At 36.6% G+C, this 19,611-nt stretch overlaps 1 protein-coding gene across 1 annotated transcript; it reads right to left on the bottom strand.

The window, feature by feature from the left end:
• Positions 1–11,075: 11,075 nt before the first annotated feature.
• Positions 11,076–18,739, bottom strand: LOC104612988 (uncharacterized). Its single transcript, XM_010280662.3, has 2 exons — positions 17,591–18,739; positions 11,076–11,414 (listed from the first exon to the last, which is right to left on the bottom strand). Exons 1-2 carry the CDS (start codon positions 17,871–17,873, stop codon positions 11,167–11,169), a joined length of 531 nt encoding a protein of 176 aa, XP_010278964.1. The 5' UTR covers positions 17,874–18,739; the 3' UTR covers positions 11,076–11,166.
• Positions 18,740–19,611: the final 872 nt, after the last annotated feature.

Here is a 19,611-nt window from a genome sequence, read left to right as displayed (position 1 = left end):
ACATAATGCCATCCAACCGTTGTTTACTTCAACACCCCCTTCAAATGACAAATGTAACCTCGTCCGTTATAATTTGATGCCCCTCTCGACAACAAACAATTTCCTGATTTAGTCTACACTAAGAAAAGATAAAAGAATTGATCAAAGCAAAAGGGAGTATATGGTCAATTTTCTAGATGTAATTTTGTCTTGAGAAGCATTAAATTGCAACCATTTGATCTACATCACATGGTAGGCAAGAGGATAATGGATGGCATAGCAACCTCAGTTTTTCTTGGGAAAGGATTGATCTTTTAATCCCAGCCATGTGAACACAAAAGGGTTAGCCATGAAAATATTCTCATCAAAGGGAATTGATTTAGCCACATCATATGCATATAAAAGGCACCCCACATGGTCAAAGGTTATGTTTTGAATGACAAAAAGAAACCCCTATACTTGGGTCATCATCCTTATAGACACGTCTTTTTATGGTTACTTAAAAAAATGGGTGTGCCTAAATCAACCCCCAAAATTAGTAGATAGGGTTAGTTTTGTCTTTTGAAACATGTATAACAACCCTCAGTTAAAAATGGAGGGGAGGGAGGGTCCTAAATACATCCCTCAGTTAAAAATGATTTGGAACAGAGTAAATTGTCACCAACCAAATGACAGTTCGAGAAAGAAAAGGTCTAAGCCTTCTAGATCAAGAGGTATTTCCAAGCTGAACATCCAAAAGTCTAGGCCATCTAGATCGAGAGATATTTTTAAGTTCAGTCACCCAAATTAAATAGAATGAAAGTGATATATCATCTAAAGAAAAGAAAAGAAAAGGGTATTGTGTTAAACCAATCAAAATGCTCCATGTTTTAAATGAAATAAATACATTAAACAGTATTTTTACATGAAAATATGATGAAGCATAGAAGACTTGAAATTGAAATGGGGGAGGTTTATGCTAATATTTATTCGGTATCTAGAACCTAACCAACTTTGACTTTTAACAGCCTAACTCATATAGAATAACAACTTTGTTTAATAATATTTCTTTCATAAATTGCAATCTTTTTATCTACCATTCACAATGAAACTACATTCTCTAAATATCATTACCATCTAATCCTTATGATCTTGTTTTTACCATTTTATTCTGTTTAATTAGTGCCATATCTATTATTCAATTATTAATACTTCAATCATTTTTTACTATTTTAATTCATGTCTTTTTGCAATATATTGTTTGCAAAATTTTGATGGACAGAAATTGTTGGATGACGTGTGGCTAATGGAATGGGTGGATGATGCTTTGGTCATTGAGTGTATTTTTCATTCTTTTAAAAGCAGAATATTTTGGACCATTTTGGACCAGTCCAGAGACTATCCAATCTGTTCAAATTCCTGTTAATTTAGATTGGTTTCAATTCAAACCTAGCCTATTGATACTTATGTTCTTATCTTCTATTGATGGATCAGATATTGGCTCAATCCAATAGAAATTCATTATGGATGGACCAGGTCCAATCCAATATGTCATATTGGTCTGTCTAGTTCATCCAACTTCAATATGTCTTATTGGTCCATCCAATCCGTCCAAATGGATTTTTAAACGGAATCCAACCCAGAACCGGTCCATTGACATCCCTACCTCTAACCTGCTATAATAATATAAAAGAAATGTTGACTTAGTGAATGATGACCCATCAAAAAACCATTAATTAAGTGGGATATTTGCATATTGTATCATTGAAGAGGATAAAGGGTTAGGGGTAGACCAAAGATAAGTTAGGCCGGATTAGTTAGAAATGATTTAAGTGTCCATAACAATGAATATCACATTGAATAGAACTGAAAAGCAAAACAGCTTTCATATTTGACCCATTGACCCTAATTGTTTAACCACTATCCCACCTGAAGAGAAAAGAGGTTCAGCTTCTAGACCAGGCATTGAAACATTGTTTAAGAGAGTGCCAATGCTCCAAGCTGAAATGGTGCTATAAAATAGAAAAGAAGGTCAAACTAAGACGATGGCTGCTGTAATGAGGGTGTCTAGCATTCCTAATTCTTGTAAATATAAACCTTGATATTCCTATGAGTCAAGGACTCAAGGTGGCATCCTCCTTGTGATTAGGACTAATTGAACCTTGACAATCTTTAGTGTTATAAGCATAATATAAGTTTCAATCAATTTCTTTCTCTTCCTTTTCATCCAAGGAGAAAACCACCACAACCCTATATCTAATACCCCAGTTTTCCAAATAAATGACAATTTTATCATTCAATACTTCGGATATGCATCTGTTTTCTAAATCTTATCTAGAACTTTGATGTCTGAAAAAGATGGAGGGAAAAGTCCAAGTCCAAGGGACGTTTTGGTAACTGCTGAATTGATTAAACTGAATTACTCTTATAATTTGTTTTGCAGCAATTAAATGGGTAAAAAGGAAATTTCTTGATTGCTAAATTACATGGTGAATGACCACTAACAAATTAACAAGTGCTTTCATGTTACCATTTTTAGAAAATGGAATCCAGCCTGCTAAAGTATATTATCACTTAATATAATATACATTGGTTCAGAACTATGTCTCCATATTCTTAACAACTAATCCAAAATCCATATATAATTGCAGAAATGTAGGAGGAAGATGTCCAAACAGGACCCATAAACAATTGTCCCCCCAAAAATATTCTCCTAGTGACATGATCCAAGAAATTTAAGAGGAAATAGTTTAGCCACTGGCCCCATGCAGAGAGGAACAATACAAAGTGGGGTATGGGTCTTAACTATTTTCTTATTTCATATATCAAAAGATCACATCTCACGTGGGGGATCCCCTAATAAGAGGGCATTTTCCATCTGGTACTGATTCGGATTCAGGTTGAATCATTGCCACATCAGCATCAGATAGGCAATTCAACTTTAACATGCAAAAAAATAAATAAATAAATTGGTAAAATGGGTTCAACTTGAAACGGGTATACCACAACTTGCTTCAGGTTTTAACACATTCTCCCACCCCATTTGTCCCATGTTGGTGTCTAATGGCGCTTATGTGTTAGAATTTAGACATGTCAAATAAAATATTATGTTTTAAGTGGAATTGGATGAGAAAGATGATTGAAATTAATTGATGATTCAAAACATCACCTCTCATGTGAGGGTCCCCTAATAAGAGAGTACTTGCCATTTGGCAGTGTGTGATTCAGGTAGAATCACTGCTACATCAGCACCACATAGGCGAATCAACTTTAATGTTCAAAAACCAGTTTTGGTAAAATGGGTTCCACTTGAAACAGAAATACCACAACTTGCTTCAGGTTTTACATGCAATGGGCATATCAAGCAATGTCGATATGTTATAATGATGTTGTTGAATCAACACCTTCATGCCTCATTTGTCCTATGTGGTGTCTAATAGTTGTAAATGTGTTTAAAGATGCCCATTACACATTATGTGTTTTGAGTTACATGCCAAAACATCATAATCTACTCTCACTCCCACCTTTAAATTGGATGAAAAGATAGTTGAAATTGATGATTCAATCACATCAGCATAAGTTCGAAATGTTGCAAAAATATGTAACATACAGCTAGAATGAAAGAGCAATTTAAGTAACGAAGGGAATTGATTTGAACCATATAAAAAGAATCTACTGAAAAAACAGGAAACCAATAATCATGGTATGTTTTGGTACAGGCTCATCTTTCTAGTCTTAGCTGGACACAGTGAAATGGTTTGTCTTCATGCTTTATTATAGGTATTATAGCCAAGAGCCACTAGCTCCCTAGTTTTAGCTCAATAATTTTCCACAATTGTTGTCAGCTTCAATTTGGGTTAGATAGTCAAAACATTCAAACTAAGAACCTCTAACTAAAATGTTTTTCTTTTTATTTTTTGATATATAGATGTAGCCAAAATGGTTTTGGTTTTCATAATTCTAATGGCTGCTTACCTAAATATTACCTCAAACACATTTATTTATAGTAGCACTGACTTCTAATATTTATTAATTCAATGACCAGCATGGATTCTAAAGGTTTTCTTACCTTCTCCTTGAAACCAAAACTCCATAATGGCTTAATTGGCTGGATTGAATCACTTATCAATTTGCCCTTTAAGTAGGGTGTGAAATCCTTAATTGCTGAATTGAATCACTAAATTGATTCTATTCAGCAATTCAGCCATTATCAAATAGTCCATAATTAGTTAGAGCAGAATAGCTGAACACTTTTGAAATCAATTAAAAGGGCCATCCACATCTAAAGCCTTATCCCAATTATTCGTTTTGTTTAATGCTCTATCCATTATTAAATTATGAGCATTTAAATCATTTTTTATTACTTTGACCCATGTTTTTTAGTATTTGATATAAAAGCACATGGCCAGTTTTGGATTGCACCACGTGGTATCGGCCAGATGGGATCCTAGTAGTCTATTCCTAACTACCTTTAACCACTTCATGGCAAGTTCAACTATAGAAAGGGGTGCCCAATTCAAGGTAAATCCATCTTGCTCACTATTGATCTCTTGCATTTCTGTTTTCGAGAGATCTCGTCTGAGCTCTTAAGGACTAAGCCCTGAGTCTTCGTCTTAAGCTTAGTCCAACCCCTCTTTAAGCACCTAACTAGCTTGTTCGTCGGAGCACCCGGGGCCTTTGACGTATGCTCTTCTCCTACTCACAGGTTGGACTCATCAGCCTCAGACATCAGTATAATTACATACCTTGTTGTCCTAAGCCCCTTCCTTGGCAGCAACAGTATTTATTTGATCTGCCCCTTGTTGATATTCTATGTATTTTTATTGATAATAAGTAATAAATTCATTAAAAGTATTAATGGTTTGAAAAGTAAGTGTATAGCTGCAGTGAAACACACTTAAGTTGAGCTTAAAGAGTTGAAGAAGTATCTGTTGATATGAGGCAAGAATGTACAGTTAATTCAAATGATAGACTGAAGTTAGGATTTCAGGTAACCAAGTGCAAGATATACCACATGGACTTGAGACCAAACTCAGTTGACCAAATTTAAGAGACCATGGCCAAAAGTAAGGCCGTGTTTGGGAGTGTTTATGTAAAAAGTAAGTGATTATCGAACAAGTGTTTATTCGAATAAGCACTTATTTGCATTTGACACCTAATTTTTTTTAAGTGTTTATACAATAAGTGCTTATTGTTGTTATAAGAAGTGCTTGTTCCAAAATTCAAATAATAATGAACTTATGAATATATTCTTTTGCCTATAAAAATTTATGAGAAGAAGAAGAAAAATGGGGCAACCATGTGAGAATTAAAGGAGTCATGAAAATTAGAAGAAAATATAAGCAAACAAGAAGAGTGATCTATTAAGGCTGTGTTTGGTTTAAAGGAAAAGGTAGGGAAAGAAAGGGAAATGTAGGAAAACCTTTACAAACTTTGTATAGGTTTCCCTATGTTTCCCTTCCTTATCTTTTCCTTCAAACCAAACATAGCCTAAGTTCCCTATGAGCTAAAAGAGAGAAAATCCTTGAGCCTAAAAGTAAGGAAAGACCTATTTAAGCCTAGAGTATTCATGGTGTTATCTTGTATGCTGGATAATTTTGCTTGTAATAGTTCTATCAGACTATTAAGAGTAATTTCTTTGTAATGAACTTTCAATGTAATATCATGAAGGTGTAAAATATTTGGATAGGACTTCTAAGAATATCTACTAGCGTTGAGTCTTCCAGGTGTGAAGGCAAAGGCACGATATAAGATTGAGATAGCATGGAAAATTATATTCAATGTATTGTAGTCACTTAGAAGTCCTACTAATTGTCAGGTTTGGCTAGCCTCAAAAGCTCAGCCATTTTTAGTAGAATGCTCAGGTAATGTGCCTAAGGAGAGGATATATGCAAGGTTCAAAGTATCGGAAAGGCAATTTTAAGATACGTATCGGGATATGCTTTGGATGCGCATGTGTATCAGAGAAAAACTAAGATATGCATAGATACACTTGGAAACACTATAAATACTTTAATAAATCATAAAAATACATCAACAATACTAAATATAAGACCTCAATGCGGTGTGTATACATTAAATTAATATATTTTAATGGTTTTATGAAAAAATATTATAGCTAATTATAATTTCATTAAAAATCCTATGCTTAACTATAATTTATAAATTATAATTCTTAAGTTTTAATGTTTTATGGAATGAGAAAAACCCAACTCTCCAATCTAACCATATAATATGCATTGGCACAACTTCTATGTGAAAATCTAATTAATAAATATTTATTGTTTAAATAATTATTATTCATTATTCATTTCCAAAAATTATAAAAAATAAATAAAAATTATATAATATATTCAAAAAATATTTATTAAAGAAGAAATTTCAATTGTGGATATGATAGATCATCCATAGAATTATAATATATTCAATCATTGTGATCAAATGAAAAACTATAATTAATTAATTATTATTTTTTAATTCTAAAAAAATAAAATAATAATTATTAAAGAAGAAATTTTAATTGGTTTATGGATATGATAGATCATCCATAGAATTTTAATATATTCAATTGTTATGATTATTATGATCAAATGATAAAATATAATTAATTATTATTTTTTAATTCTAAAAATATAAAAAATATAAAAAGAAATATTAAAGAAGAAATTTCAATTGCTCTATGGATATTATAGACAAATCCATAGATATAAAGCATATTTAGTCTTTATAGGCAAAGAAAAATCTTACATTTTCAAATTTTTTGTTAATTTATATTTTCCCCAAATATCTTCATGAAATTTCCATAAATCTACTAATAGTACAAAAAATTATGATTTTGAATGTAAGAAATGTAGATCAACATAAACGTAAACATTCAAGAAAAAAAAAAGAAATTACAAGATGTTATAAAAGATTGAAAAAAATTACCTATTTTTGCCATATTTTTTCAAAATTTGAAAAATCTTTAAAAAATTAACGATTCACACTTGTTTCTTGTAAAATTTTGCAAATCTAGCACTCTAAGAATGAAGTTTGGAGTTCTAGAGTCATTTGGGGGGGGGGGGGGGGGGGGGGGGTGTGAAAGAATGCTTGTTTCGGGGAAAAAAAGCTTGCTTTCCCCCTAATTTTTTTAGTTTTTGGTCGTATCTTTTTCGTCGATACGCTATCGATACCCCCCGATACACCCTTAGTATGCCCCTGATACGCATGAAAAAAGACAAAACGTCTGATTTTCATACATATCCTGTATCGGTTTTTAAAAGATACGATACGATTGTCCCATATCAGATGTATCGTATCAAAATTTTAAATCTTGAATATATGAATAAGGTTAGATTAACCTCTATAAAATCTCATGTGTATTATGTTATTCTTGTTCTTTATTTTTCTTCATACAATCATGCTTTAATCGGTTCTTTGCGATGTTACTTCTCCACTTCAATGGATTCGCATTCAAAATTTCAGAAAATGACAGCAATTGGCATAAGCAATGTAAGAGAACCAAATTCACTCTCCCCCTGGCAATACCCCTAACCCTTTTTACCTCCTTCAACTTGTATCTTCTTAGAAGTGCTATAAGTGGTCTTTTGTGCATGTGATCCAACCACCTTAGTGTATTTTCTCTCATTTTATCACCTATTGGAGCTATTCTTATGTTTCTTTCAATGACTTCATTTTTAACTCTATCATTTTTGGTTTTTTTACTCATCTACTCCGCATATACATATTTACTACATTCATTTTTTGGATATGTTTCTTAATTTCCCAACACCTTGCTCCATACAACATCGGTCTTATAACTATTTTACAAAATTTTCTTTTTGATCTAAATAGTTTTCGTGTCATGAATTAAAGATATATACAAAAAATGTTACATTATCTGGTAATCTCCAATTTTAAGTATACCTTAATTTACATTTCTATTGTTAAACTTAGCAATATTCTTATTTAATCCTATATTTGACTATGATGCTGGAAAGACATATACCGAAAAAATTATAACCAATCAACCACCATTATAAAAGTGCTAATTAATTAAGTGGGTTTTAACCAAAATTCACCACGGTTTGATTGGTCAAATCCCTTTTAGTATCATGTTTTTTTCACATCATAGATTTTTCTTTTGTTTTAAAACCTTTTATTCTAACCATGGTTTTTAAAACCGATCGAGAGACCGAACTGGTTAGGGGTCTGGTTATCGGGTCGAACGGTCGGCCTGTTCTGACAAAAAAATAAAAAAAATTAAAAAAAAATAGAAAATTTGAAAAATGGTCAAAACCGTTCGTACGGTTAACCAACCGGTTCAACGATTTGCTGACCAAAATCAACGGTTTTGGGGAAAACAAAACCGATCAAATGACTGATTCCTAGTTTTTCCAGTCTGACCATCCGGTCCGATTCTGTTTTGAAAACCATGATTCTAACATATTTCACCCATAAACTTAACTTTGCATTTTAAAATCAATTAAAAGATATTCTTTTGTTGATTAAAAGAGAGAGGTATTTCGGTAAATATAAGAAGTCCTAACCCTTTCTGCGTAGCAAAAACAAAAAAAGTTTCTAAAAGTGGGGCCGAACCGGCTGGTGGCAAATAACAAAACCAATTTAGCGCGTGAGGGTAATTTCGTAATTGAACCTCAAGCAAGCGAGGTGCAAACCGTGCAATCGTCAGGGTCAGCCTCTAGCTGACGTATTTGCTCGCTTTACACATAACACATTCCTTTGTTTACGGAGATATCTTATAGCTTGGAAAGTCAAAATTAGAGGGGGTAGCCCATCCCCTTTCCCTTGACCCCTTTTGTAAAAGCGAATATGACGAGGGGTAATTTCGTCACAAAATGAGGTCGTTTATATACACGTTCCAATGTTTTTTTTGTAATATATAGACGTTAGTTTTGACGCTTAAGATGTAGTAGGCTGACTGGTATCCGTTACATTTAAAACTTCAAATAGAAATTGATTAGTCGTTGCATAGTTACGTGGTAATGTTAAAAGCCCCGCCAAACGCAGCCTTACTATTTCATCCACTTTTAGGGGCTTTTTCGTCAATAAGGAAAATGACTGCAAAGCCCATTTTTGTTTCTAAATTTGGAAGCTTCAGGGGTAATTTCGTTCTTAAGAATCTTCCTGCATAAAAAGAAGAAGAAACGCCTCCTTTTAGCTGCCCGGTCAAACTCGACGATTTGACTTCGAGAATAACGTTTGGAGTTCTCTTTAGATGGGTATTATTACGCGTGGAAGTGGTGGCTCCTTTTCCGTTCTTAAAAAGAATCCACTAGAAGCCGCCTCATGTGAAGGGCATCCGCCACTGGATTGGAATAAATGTATCACTAATATAAATAGATTTGGTCAGAGATCATTGCATCGGATCAGATGTGACGAGACTTGGATTGCAGCCCAAGCTAGCTCTGGGCCTCGGCCCTCCCTAGAGCTGGATTAGCTGGTCCGAAGTTGGATGGTAGAAACTAGAAAGCTTCCGGTTCGGGTCAATGGTTTGGTTCTTGAAGTTAGGTTGAACCTGAACTCAACCCAACAATTTGGACCGGTCCAAGATGTAAAGTTGTGACAGTGTCATGGAAGAAAGAAAATTCTTAGGCCCAAAAGTCAACATAAAAGGATATGATTTCATTTCACAGAAGGAGTTTACTGCCTCATCTGATCTGAAATCAATCGACAAAGAAAGTGTCTGAATTGGACCGGGCCACAGACATGTGAAAGCAGTTGGGTCAAATTTTAAGGTTCTGTTTGCAGGGACGGTTCAGTTGTGGGACAACCATTAACGTCACTTGTGACTTGTGGTCTTCTGCAACACTTGCACCAGCAGAAAGGACGACTCTTTCCCATTCAGTCGGCCATATTTTTTGACTTTAGGACTTCATATTGACCAACTCGTTCACATTTTAGGACCAGATAAGTGGTGCAGCATGGATGCATAAAGGTTGGTTCTTGGAACATTCTCAGTAAACCAGTTGAATAGCCCAAGTTTTTGGACCATATGTTACTTACCCAGATGAACCAGGAACCTTGCATCCATTTGCTCAACTATCTCTGTCGGGTGTGTTATTAGGTAAACATGGTTTGAATGTCTGGTCAGACCTGCTTAACCCAGATTAACCCCTTTTGGGGTGTATCATCAAAAACCAAAACACCGAATCGAACCAAAAAATCCGACTAACCTATCGATTCAGTTCGACTTCGGTTCCGAATATTGCAAAAAACCAAAGGACTGGTTCAGTTTCAAAAACATGCCCAGCTGAGCACCTCTAGTTGGAACATGGTTCTAGTTCAAATTGATTGGGCACAGGTGAGAACTGAGAGGATCAATCTCTGTTAGGATTAAGACATGGAAAATTAGAAGAAAGGCTATTTTCTAATATTACTACTCTATGAAAAACCTTCATTTTCCAGTCATTTTATGTACAACAGATTAGTGTAAAATAACATTTCTGGAAATCATTCGTTTTCCTTCATTTTGCTTGCAACCAAGTAGAGACTTAATACTGAATGTAGTTAATTGTAATGAGAATTTTTAAATTGTTAGTAATATGTTCTTGTGAATCTATGTTTGATAAATGATGGCAATTCAAGAATTGGTCAAATTGAATAGAGAAAAAAAAAATCTGATATTTATATCTCACTGTATGAATTCTTAATTTCAATTAACTTATCACATTCCAACTGCCAATCAATTTTCCATACATCATTAACTCCATAGCCTACTGTATCAAGCTCATTGGTGGATACACTGAGCCTGGTAAAATTGATTCTACGAATGCAGATTCTAATACAACAGTTTAGTCTCTTGGATACACATAGTCCATGAATCTTCACCTGAAAAGGGGTACATGACTACCTTTTTAAGCAACATAATGTTTGAAGCTTCCAATTGAGAAAATAATGATATTGGATTGAAGACTAGCACCTAGCCGACCCCATATAGTTGGGATAAGACTGGAATGATGATGATGATGCTTGAAGACAAGCACCTTTTTATAGTGACTTCTCAACTACCAAAATGGAACTTCCATTTCTTTTTTTTTTTCTATGTTTTTCTTTTGATAGTAAACTTATGGCTATCAGAATGCACATCCCTCCAGGGTTTTATCCAACATGGCACCTTGTAAGAACTAGTTAGTATTGCAAATTAAGATGCACAGAAACAATTCACACTAAAGTTAACATTTAAGTTGTATCAAAAATAGAGAAATTTCAGCGTTGTTCAGCAACATCTGGTGATGACAACTTCTGTACCATCACTGCATTTGGAGTGTCTCTTATAACAGTTGGAGCTGGAGCTGATTCTGGTCCATCCACAAATGGTTTGATAACTGTAATGAAGAATACATTGTAAAAAATGGTGAAGATGAGAAGAGCAAAAGCTGAATATGCAAGATAAGAACCAGAGAACTCTGGCATTTCTTCCCTCATTAGATCTCTTGCTTGGCGGGGATCTGAAACTGCAATTAATTTGAAAGAATATTAGAAGTTTAAACACATTCATCCCTATAAATTCAATTATGAAGAATAACCAATTCATGCCTAAATCTTGTGTTCTTCTCATACAATATGGTTTAACTTTAAGCTTGAAGTTTTTTTTTTGGGTATTTTGGTGATACACCCAAATCCCCCATAGGGACCGTTTGAATGGTGCAGTAAAACACTAATACACCCCCCCCCAAAGTCGATGGTTGTGGGAATTGGAATTGGATCTGCATCTCTGCTGGAACAGACCAGCCAACTGATCCATCTCTCAGTTGGCACTTTAAGCTTGAAGTTAAACCAAATATTTAAACATTCCCAGTAAGTAGATATCTTCAGAATTAAGAAAAGATATCTGCATAGGATACACATAAATTTGTTGACATGACCTGACAGGATAGACAACCCCCCAGTTGTCCAACCAATTTGGCCCATAATTGAATAGTCTGAGTTGACATAGTTGGTGGTCTAGTGTAAAAAGTGGGTCTTCAGGACCCACTGCAGGAGTACCCAAACTTGAAACATTTCAATAACTGAAGTTTCAAACCAGGAGAGGAGATTGACCCAGTCAATGGAGAAAGTCAGTACCAAACTCCAAACCAAGACTGGTGGATTGCAACTCGGTCAACTCAATGTCATGAACTGGTCTGAAAGTTAGAATAAAAATAAAAATAGTACTCATTCATGTTCCATTAAAAATATTAATCTATCAGAGTCCACCAGTTATACCAGCCCATTTTAACAGGTCTTTGCATGTCTGGATCTGGCACCAGGGCAACCAGTAAAGGACTCAAGCCCCAGGTTAACTATCCCAACCACTGTTTTGGTTGGTATCAAAATTGTGTTAGAACCGACTTAGTAATAGACATTAGCTCAAGCTAGGAAAACATAAATTTGTAACATACAAGCTGTATGTTAACATAAATAGAGATAAGAATGTAACCACTTATAAATTAAATTCCTCCAGAGGTCCAGCTTTACATAAGAGGACACTACTTGAGGGAATATGTAAACAAAGCATTGGAATACACATCACTATTTTTCAGTATCTGTGATAATCATACTACCACTCTTAGTAATGGATCACAGGCATAGGTGTATGATGTCAAAGATCAAATCCAATTTTGTTAGTGAAATTACAAGTAACTTATTTTAATTAACACAGATTTGAAAGCCATTTCAAATTTGTTTATCCATTGGAAGAATTACTTTTAACTTTTTGATGGTTAAAGCACTAGAATTAAGGGATCCAAATAGGAGATCTAATAAGGAAATGGTCAAAATCTATTCTAACCAACAGAAATATTTAACTATATAAATCTCTCCAGGGAGGTCAAGTAACTATTGTTAGGCTTGGTTACAATAGAGTACAAATAAAAAATTGAACTAAGATGAATACCGAGACTTGAATTTCTTGCAAAAGAAACTGTGCAGAAGTAATTGGATGTCCATGCTTGGTTCAGGCTAAGGAGTTCAAATCTCCGCCCCACAAGGGGCCGCCCCACAACACCCCATAGCACATCTCCGCCGTGTATTGGAAACATCTCCCAATGATAGTACCAGAACCGATGATGTCATCATCAGGAAATGTTCCCAATACACGGCAGGGATGTGCTGTGGGGCATTGTGGGGCGGAAATGTGAACTCAAGGCTAAGTTGTCTCATGCCTCCTAAGATTTATTTGGTAATCCTGCTCAAAAGCAACAGCCTGACCACCAATTGCACCTATACATAGAATCTTTGTAGAAAACAGATTAGTGAATTCATATTGCCAAGACACTGATTTCCCTGAATCTTCTTGATCTTAAAGATACTAGCTAAAATTATATCATCATGAACCATATCAATTTTGTAAACCCACCATTATTTTTTTTATCAGTGTAAACCCACCATTATTATTACTGTGTAGTCAATTCTCACTATCAAAGACTACACTCAATACTCAGACAAGCTTACCTTGCTAAACTTAAAGCCAATTGTTAAAGCAAAACCAATGTTCATAAAGACAGACTCATACTTTCATATGTTTTTTCCTTGCCCTCCTAGATGATTCGGATTCAATTTTTGAAACTATGGAACATCTACAAGGTATCTAAACTGAACCATTTCATGTTAAACATGTATTTTTTTGGTTGTTTTATCAGTTTTTTACCTAGGTTTGTATGATCTTCAAACTCCCATTAATATCTTTTCATGTCTTTTATAACTCTGGCTCGTAGAATTTGACTTAGAGCAGTAGTCCACTGCAGCCAATCCCTCATATACCATCTCAAGTGGTTACACCATAATTGGACTTCCCCAAATAGGGGTTCTTTCACATGGCTGATATCTACTTCCACAGGCTCTCTAATGAGAGCAACCCTTCAGAGATTTTTTCTATTCTATGTACTAGTCAGAGTAATGGTTTGACTTACTACTCTGGTTGTACAGTGCAAGATGGGCTGATAGGATTATAAACAGGGAGACCATTTCAGTGTTCCTTTTCTTGGTATTTTGCAAGCTATAACTGTAAACCACTCTGCTACATCTAATATGCCAGATATATGGAGTACATGATAGATGTCTTGGAAACTATGAGGAAAAAACACCTTCATAAACATATAATTCTCAAAGGAGGATGGCATGGCTTGGCTAGGCTTTTGGAGTATGGACTTGATCCTTTTTTTTTGGGTAATCCTAATAGCTTCACCAGTATAGAGCATTAGTCTTCTTTGTCATCCATTTGTGATAGTTCCTATCTGCAACCCATCTCCTAAATAGATCATGTTCAGACTACATACTCTGTTACAGACCCAAATAGGGACGTAACATAAATTCCATCTGCTTCAAGGGAGAAGAACACCTCCAAAGAGATAACTCTCAATTAACAAAAGATAATTCTCATAATGATTTAATTAAGAGGAAAATTACAACTTAAATAGACTCTTGAATAATAACTGACTCCTAAAAACATGTTATCCCTTATAATCCACTATCCTACTCAATGCAATCACTCTCTACCTAACTACCAACATTGACCCCACAAGACCCAACGTGAGCACAATACATGGATTCACAGGACTCTAACCCACTCAATTAGATACTTGTGCCTAAAGATTTTCAACTAACAACCTTTTTATTCTCCCTCTAATTCCTAGATAGGTGGGCCCACTAATGGATATGTGACATACTCCTAATCACCATGAATTTCAACAGTAAGGCTATGGCATAAGATGGTCTTATTAAGCAAAGCACAACCCATATAATTTAGAATGGTGACCTTGACAAGGTATATATAAACTAGGTAGTTTGGGATTAAACAATGTTCTTTTGAGATAATATTAGATAGATAGATAATTCTAACCCCAAAGTTTTCAACTCCACCTAGACCTGTTCATGGGCTGGGCCGAGCCGGGCTTGGGCCGTGCTTTTACTTTTCATTAATGGAAATATGTTAGGCCCGAGCCCGAGCCCAATCCGACCAATGGGCCTACAACTTGGGCCCGAGCCCGACCCTGATAAAAAGCCCGAAGCCCGACCTAATAAAAAAACTAGAATTTTTCTGTTATGGACGCATTCCTCGGAAAGACGTACCATCGCCGCCGGCAGCAATAGGAACCTGACCCACCGCCAGATTAGATTATATCATCTTGCTTGTTCTTATCTTATTCTATTGCTCTTATCTTATCTTGTTAGTAAGTTATCAGATTAGGATTAGTTTATCTTATTATCAGATTAGGATTAGTTTATCTTGTTATCAGATTAGGATTAGTTTATCTTGTTATCAGATTAGGATTAGCTTATCTTATCCTTAGCAAGATAGAATTGGAAGTCTCCCTATTCAGTAAGGAGACTCCCTAAGATTAGGACTCTTGTAATCTCCTATTTAAGGAGACACCATTATTGAATGAGGATATCGAATATTCAGTCAAGAAAGAGAGTAAAGGAGAATTAGGTGATCTCTTGAACAAATCACCATTAGGGCGCCTAGATAGGTCCATCAAGAGCAGGGAGGAACAAGGGAAAACAAAGGGTTTTCCCCGTGGACCGACCCGTGACGAGATCCTATTCCCGGGCCCATAACATTTGGTATCAGAGTCGGTCGTCATGGGAGATCTGCAGCAGCTATCATCCAGGGTCCACGAACTGGAGCATAGGCTCGTAGAAACCAGCAGGGAGGTTCGTGAGGTCAAAGACGATGTTCGGGAGCTACAACGCTTGCTGGAATCGTATTTCTCTAACAAGGAGAGGAATCCAGAAGGGGCTGTAACCACAAACAGCCTCCGACCAGACTTGACGGAGCCGTCCGGCGAACAACAGCAGCAGCAGCAGACTCTTCTTGGTCCACAACAACAACAACACCCTCAGCCACAGCAGCCAGACAACCAACAACAGCAACAACTGCAGCAACAGAAGCAACAACATGATCAACAACAGCAACAGCAGCTTCTCCGAGCAGCTATTACTAGTCCTAGTATAGTTGCCCCGAAACTGGCCCCTAAGTCCTATGGGCCCTTCAAGGTTCTACGACGGATTGGCAGTGTGGCCTACCAGCTAGAACTGTCAGAGACCAGCCGGATTCATGATGTCTTCCACATCGCCTTGCTGAAACCATTTACGGGTGTTCCTCCGGACCAAGTCCCCTGCCTGCCACCCTTGCAAGATGGCAAACTGATTCCCCAACCTAAAGTTGTCATCCGCTCTTGTTTCAATCAAGGAGTTCTTGAAGTCTTGGTGAAATGGTGTAGCTTACCATTGGCCGAAGCCACATGGATCCCATTGACAGAGTTCCAAGCCACATATCCGGAGTTCGAGCTTGAGGACAAGCTCGTAGTCCAAGAGGGGAGTAATGTTATGGACACATTCCTCGGAAAGACGTACCATCGCCGCCGGCAGCAACAGGAACCTGACCCACCGCCAGATTAGATTAGATCATCTTGCTTGTTCTTATCTTATTCTATTGCTCTTATCTTATCTTGTTAGTAAGTTATCAGATTAGGATTAGTTTATCTTATTATCAGATTAGGATTAGTTTATCTTATTATCATATTAGGATTAGTTTATCTTGTTATCAGATTAGGATTAGTTTATCTTATTATCATATTAGGATTAGTTTATCTTGTTATCAGATTATGATTAGTTTATCTTGTTATCAGATTATGATTAGCTTATCTTATCCTTAGCAAGATAAAATTGGAAGTCTCCCTATTCAGCAAGGAGACTCCCTAAGATTAGGACTCTTGTAATCTCCTATTTAAGGAGACACCATTATTGAATGAGGATATCGAATATTTAATCAAGAAAGAGAGTAAAAGAGAGTTAGGTGATCTCTTGAACAAATCACCATTAGGGCGCCTAGATAATCAATATAAATCAGATTTTATTCAATAATCAATATAAATCAGAATTTATTTACATTAAAAAAGAATATAAATTCTAAATTCAATAATCAATATAAATCAGAATTTATTTACATTAAAAAAAGAATATAAAAAAGGGAAAGAGGATGTGGAGAAGAAGGGTCCGGCTGGAAAAAGAAGGGAAAGAGGCAAAGAGGTGAAAAAAAGAGGGGTATTCGACTAGGGTTTTTAGGTTTAATAATAGGTCGGGCCGGGCTATTTTGGCAAATCCCGAGCCCGGTTCGAATTTATTGCCGGCTGAGCTTTTTGGCCCGAGGTTAAGCCCGTGGACCCATATACCTGTTCAAGCCCGTCCGGGGGTCGGGCCACCCAGCCCATGAACGGGTCTAACTCCACCATAGAAGCCAGAAAGGGGGGAAAGGATCAAAATTCTGTTCTCTACTTGTCAAAACATTATGACTCCATAATTGTTTAACCAACAGATAGCGAGAATGGAACATCTAGACAGTAGAAAGCTACCACTAGATAGAAACAATAAGGGACATTAGCAATCTAAAATAGTGATTTTAATATGAACTGGGTACCGTCTGAAATGATCGGACCATGATTATCCACCCGTTGCAAAAATAATCAATTAGCCATTCTAGGAACTATTAATGTGGAACACCTACGTTGTAGCATGGCAATCCTCCAAAGAAAGAACAGGGTCTCACAAAAGCAGAACTGTGATGTTCGCAAAATGTAAAGAAAACGAATAGAACAGATAGAAAGGACTGGAAAAAACAGAAACCAGAATACATTGAGGGAGAGAGTACCCAAGTTGGAAGAAGAGACCCTTTTCTTTGGAGGACTTATTTCTTTCTGAGAGAGGGTTTGGAGTTGCTCGTCGAGCTTTTTCAGTGCCTCCCGGGCCTTTTCTTGGTCTAACTCGAACTGGGATTCCTTCTCCACGGCACGCAGAGATGAATTTCTCTTTCTGTTCTTGAAATTCTGACCCCCATGATGGAATAACGATATAGAGGGTATCACCTCGACCTTAAAGAGAACAGAGGGAGAGATTAATGGCGGCTTCTGAATTGTGAGAACTTGCAGTAGCATTTGACCACACAATCCAATTTCCAGAACCAAAATTCCAACTTTCAGGCCTCCAAGGCTCTAACGATAAACCCACTACGCTAGAAATCTCTATTATCTTTTAAAGCATATTTATATGGTTCATATGAGCAGCATTAAGAACGATATTCACCACATCCCCTTAACACCTAAGCTGCATGAGACACCAGAATCATAGATTTTCCACCATTGATATCAATCGTGGGCCATCCTATCATTCTTTTAAGAGGATTCTGAATTTCTGATTGTCTGTAACATATTAGACCCAACACGTGTACAACACAAATTCGATAATTCAGGAGCAGAGATGTAATGGTAGAAAAAAATTGATAATTCAACAGAGAACTCGAACTTCTGATGTCTTTAGAAGCGTGGGCAATGGATATACCTCTCCGTATCCAATGGCTGGTAAATGGTATCTAATCTTCTTAATATAAAGATCTGTCGGAAGATGACAAGATGTCAGACATCTCGAGTTCTTAACTGGTAGTTTCTATTTGTCTCTCAAGGTTGATGCCTCGATGGAACTAGAGCATAGCTCTTCGATAGTTCGATCAATTCCTGCCATCTCAGCTTCTCAGTTTCTCCCTTCCGACTGAAAATTGTGACAAATTTAAACTGATAAAGCTACGTGCCATCTAGTGCTGAAAATGTTTAGAGATTGCAGTACTTCAAAGATTCAGAGATGAAGTAATAAATGGAAGTTTGGTACTAATTGCTTGTTGAGAACTGATTCCGTAACAATGAGCTTTTTTCTCTAGAAAAAGGCTTGCTTGAACGTCGCTCTACCTGGGATATCAAACAGGAAGCCAATCGGCAGAACGAACCCAAACCAGGATAATGGAAGGTTGATCGAACAATCCCTTTTTTCTTTATCCAAAAGAGGTAACAGACGAGCTAAGAAAACTCTTGACCAGACGTGTAAATCGAGCAGTGCTGGGCCGGCACCACTCGGCCTGTGGGCGGCCCCAGGCTGTGCTTCTCTCCTATGAGATACTTTGGGGGGTCGGCCCAGCACGGCCCATGGCCCAAGCCATGCAAGCCCATGTCATGTCGTAGGTCGAGCTGGTCTGTAGGCCGAGCCTTGGGCTAGGCTGGGCCATAGACCAGGCTAAGCCATGAGATGTATAGTCTTTTAAAAAAATTAACAAAATAGACAAAATTAATAAGTCTTAAAATTTTATTTTATATGAATTTTGATGTATACAATTCATAATCATGCCGTATTGTGCCGACCCATGGACCTGAAACTCCAAGCCCAGCATGACCCATATGATCGTGCTGTGCTCAGCATAACCCACGTTCCGTCGTGTTGAGCCGCAGGAGGTATGGTCCATTTTACAGCTCTACTCTTGAGCTCTTCCAAGGGCTATTACCAAGGTTTTAAAAACTGGACAGGACACAACCATTTTGGCCATCAGTTCTTAAGTTGAATGGTCCAACCGTCTGATTCAAATAGGTCAATGGTTCAACCACCCAGGTCAGTGGGTCACTTACCAAATCAACAGTTTTTGGTCCAAAAGCAGTTTTAGGGTGAAACAGAACCAATCGCCTGAATAGTTCCTGAGTCAACCGATCCAACCAACTCGTACTCTCCAGTTTTCAAAACCATGGCTATTACCCAATGTAGGTCTCGACCATCAAGGTTGTTGAAAAATGAACTGGGCGTTAAGAAAACTCCAACTTTTACCATGTTGCATCAAGCAAACGAGTTCACATCTCT

This window comes from Nelumbo nucifera, chromosome 2 (assembly GCF_055504915.1).
Source record: "Nelumbo nucifera cultivar China Antique chromosome 2, China Antique-T2T, whole genome shotgun sequence".
Lineage (NCBI taxonomy): Eukaryota > Viridiplantae > Streptophyta > Magnoliopsida > Proteales > Nelumbonaceae > Nelumbo > Nelumbo nucifera.
This window is presented reverse-complemented; position numbering and strand designations above follow the sequence as displayed.

What these genes read in the sequence shown, in the direction of transcription:
- LOC104612988 (XM_010280662.3), bottom strand. Translation starts at nt 17,873, where the DNA reads ATGCTACTGCAAGTTCTCACAATTCAGAAGCCGCCATTAATCTCTCCC. An exon ending in GGTCTCTTCTTCCAACTTGG is followed by an intron (nt 11,415 to 17,590) that starts GTACTCTCTCCC and finishes AATTAATTGCAG; the next exon opens with TTTCAGATCCCCGCCAAGCA.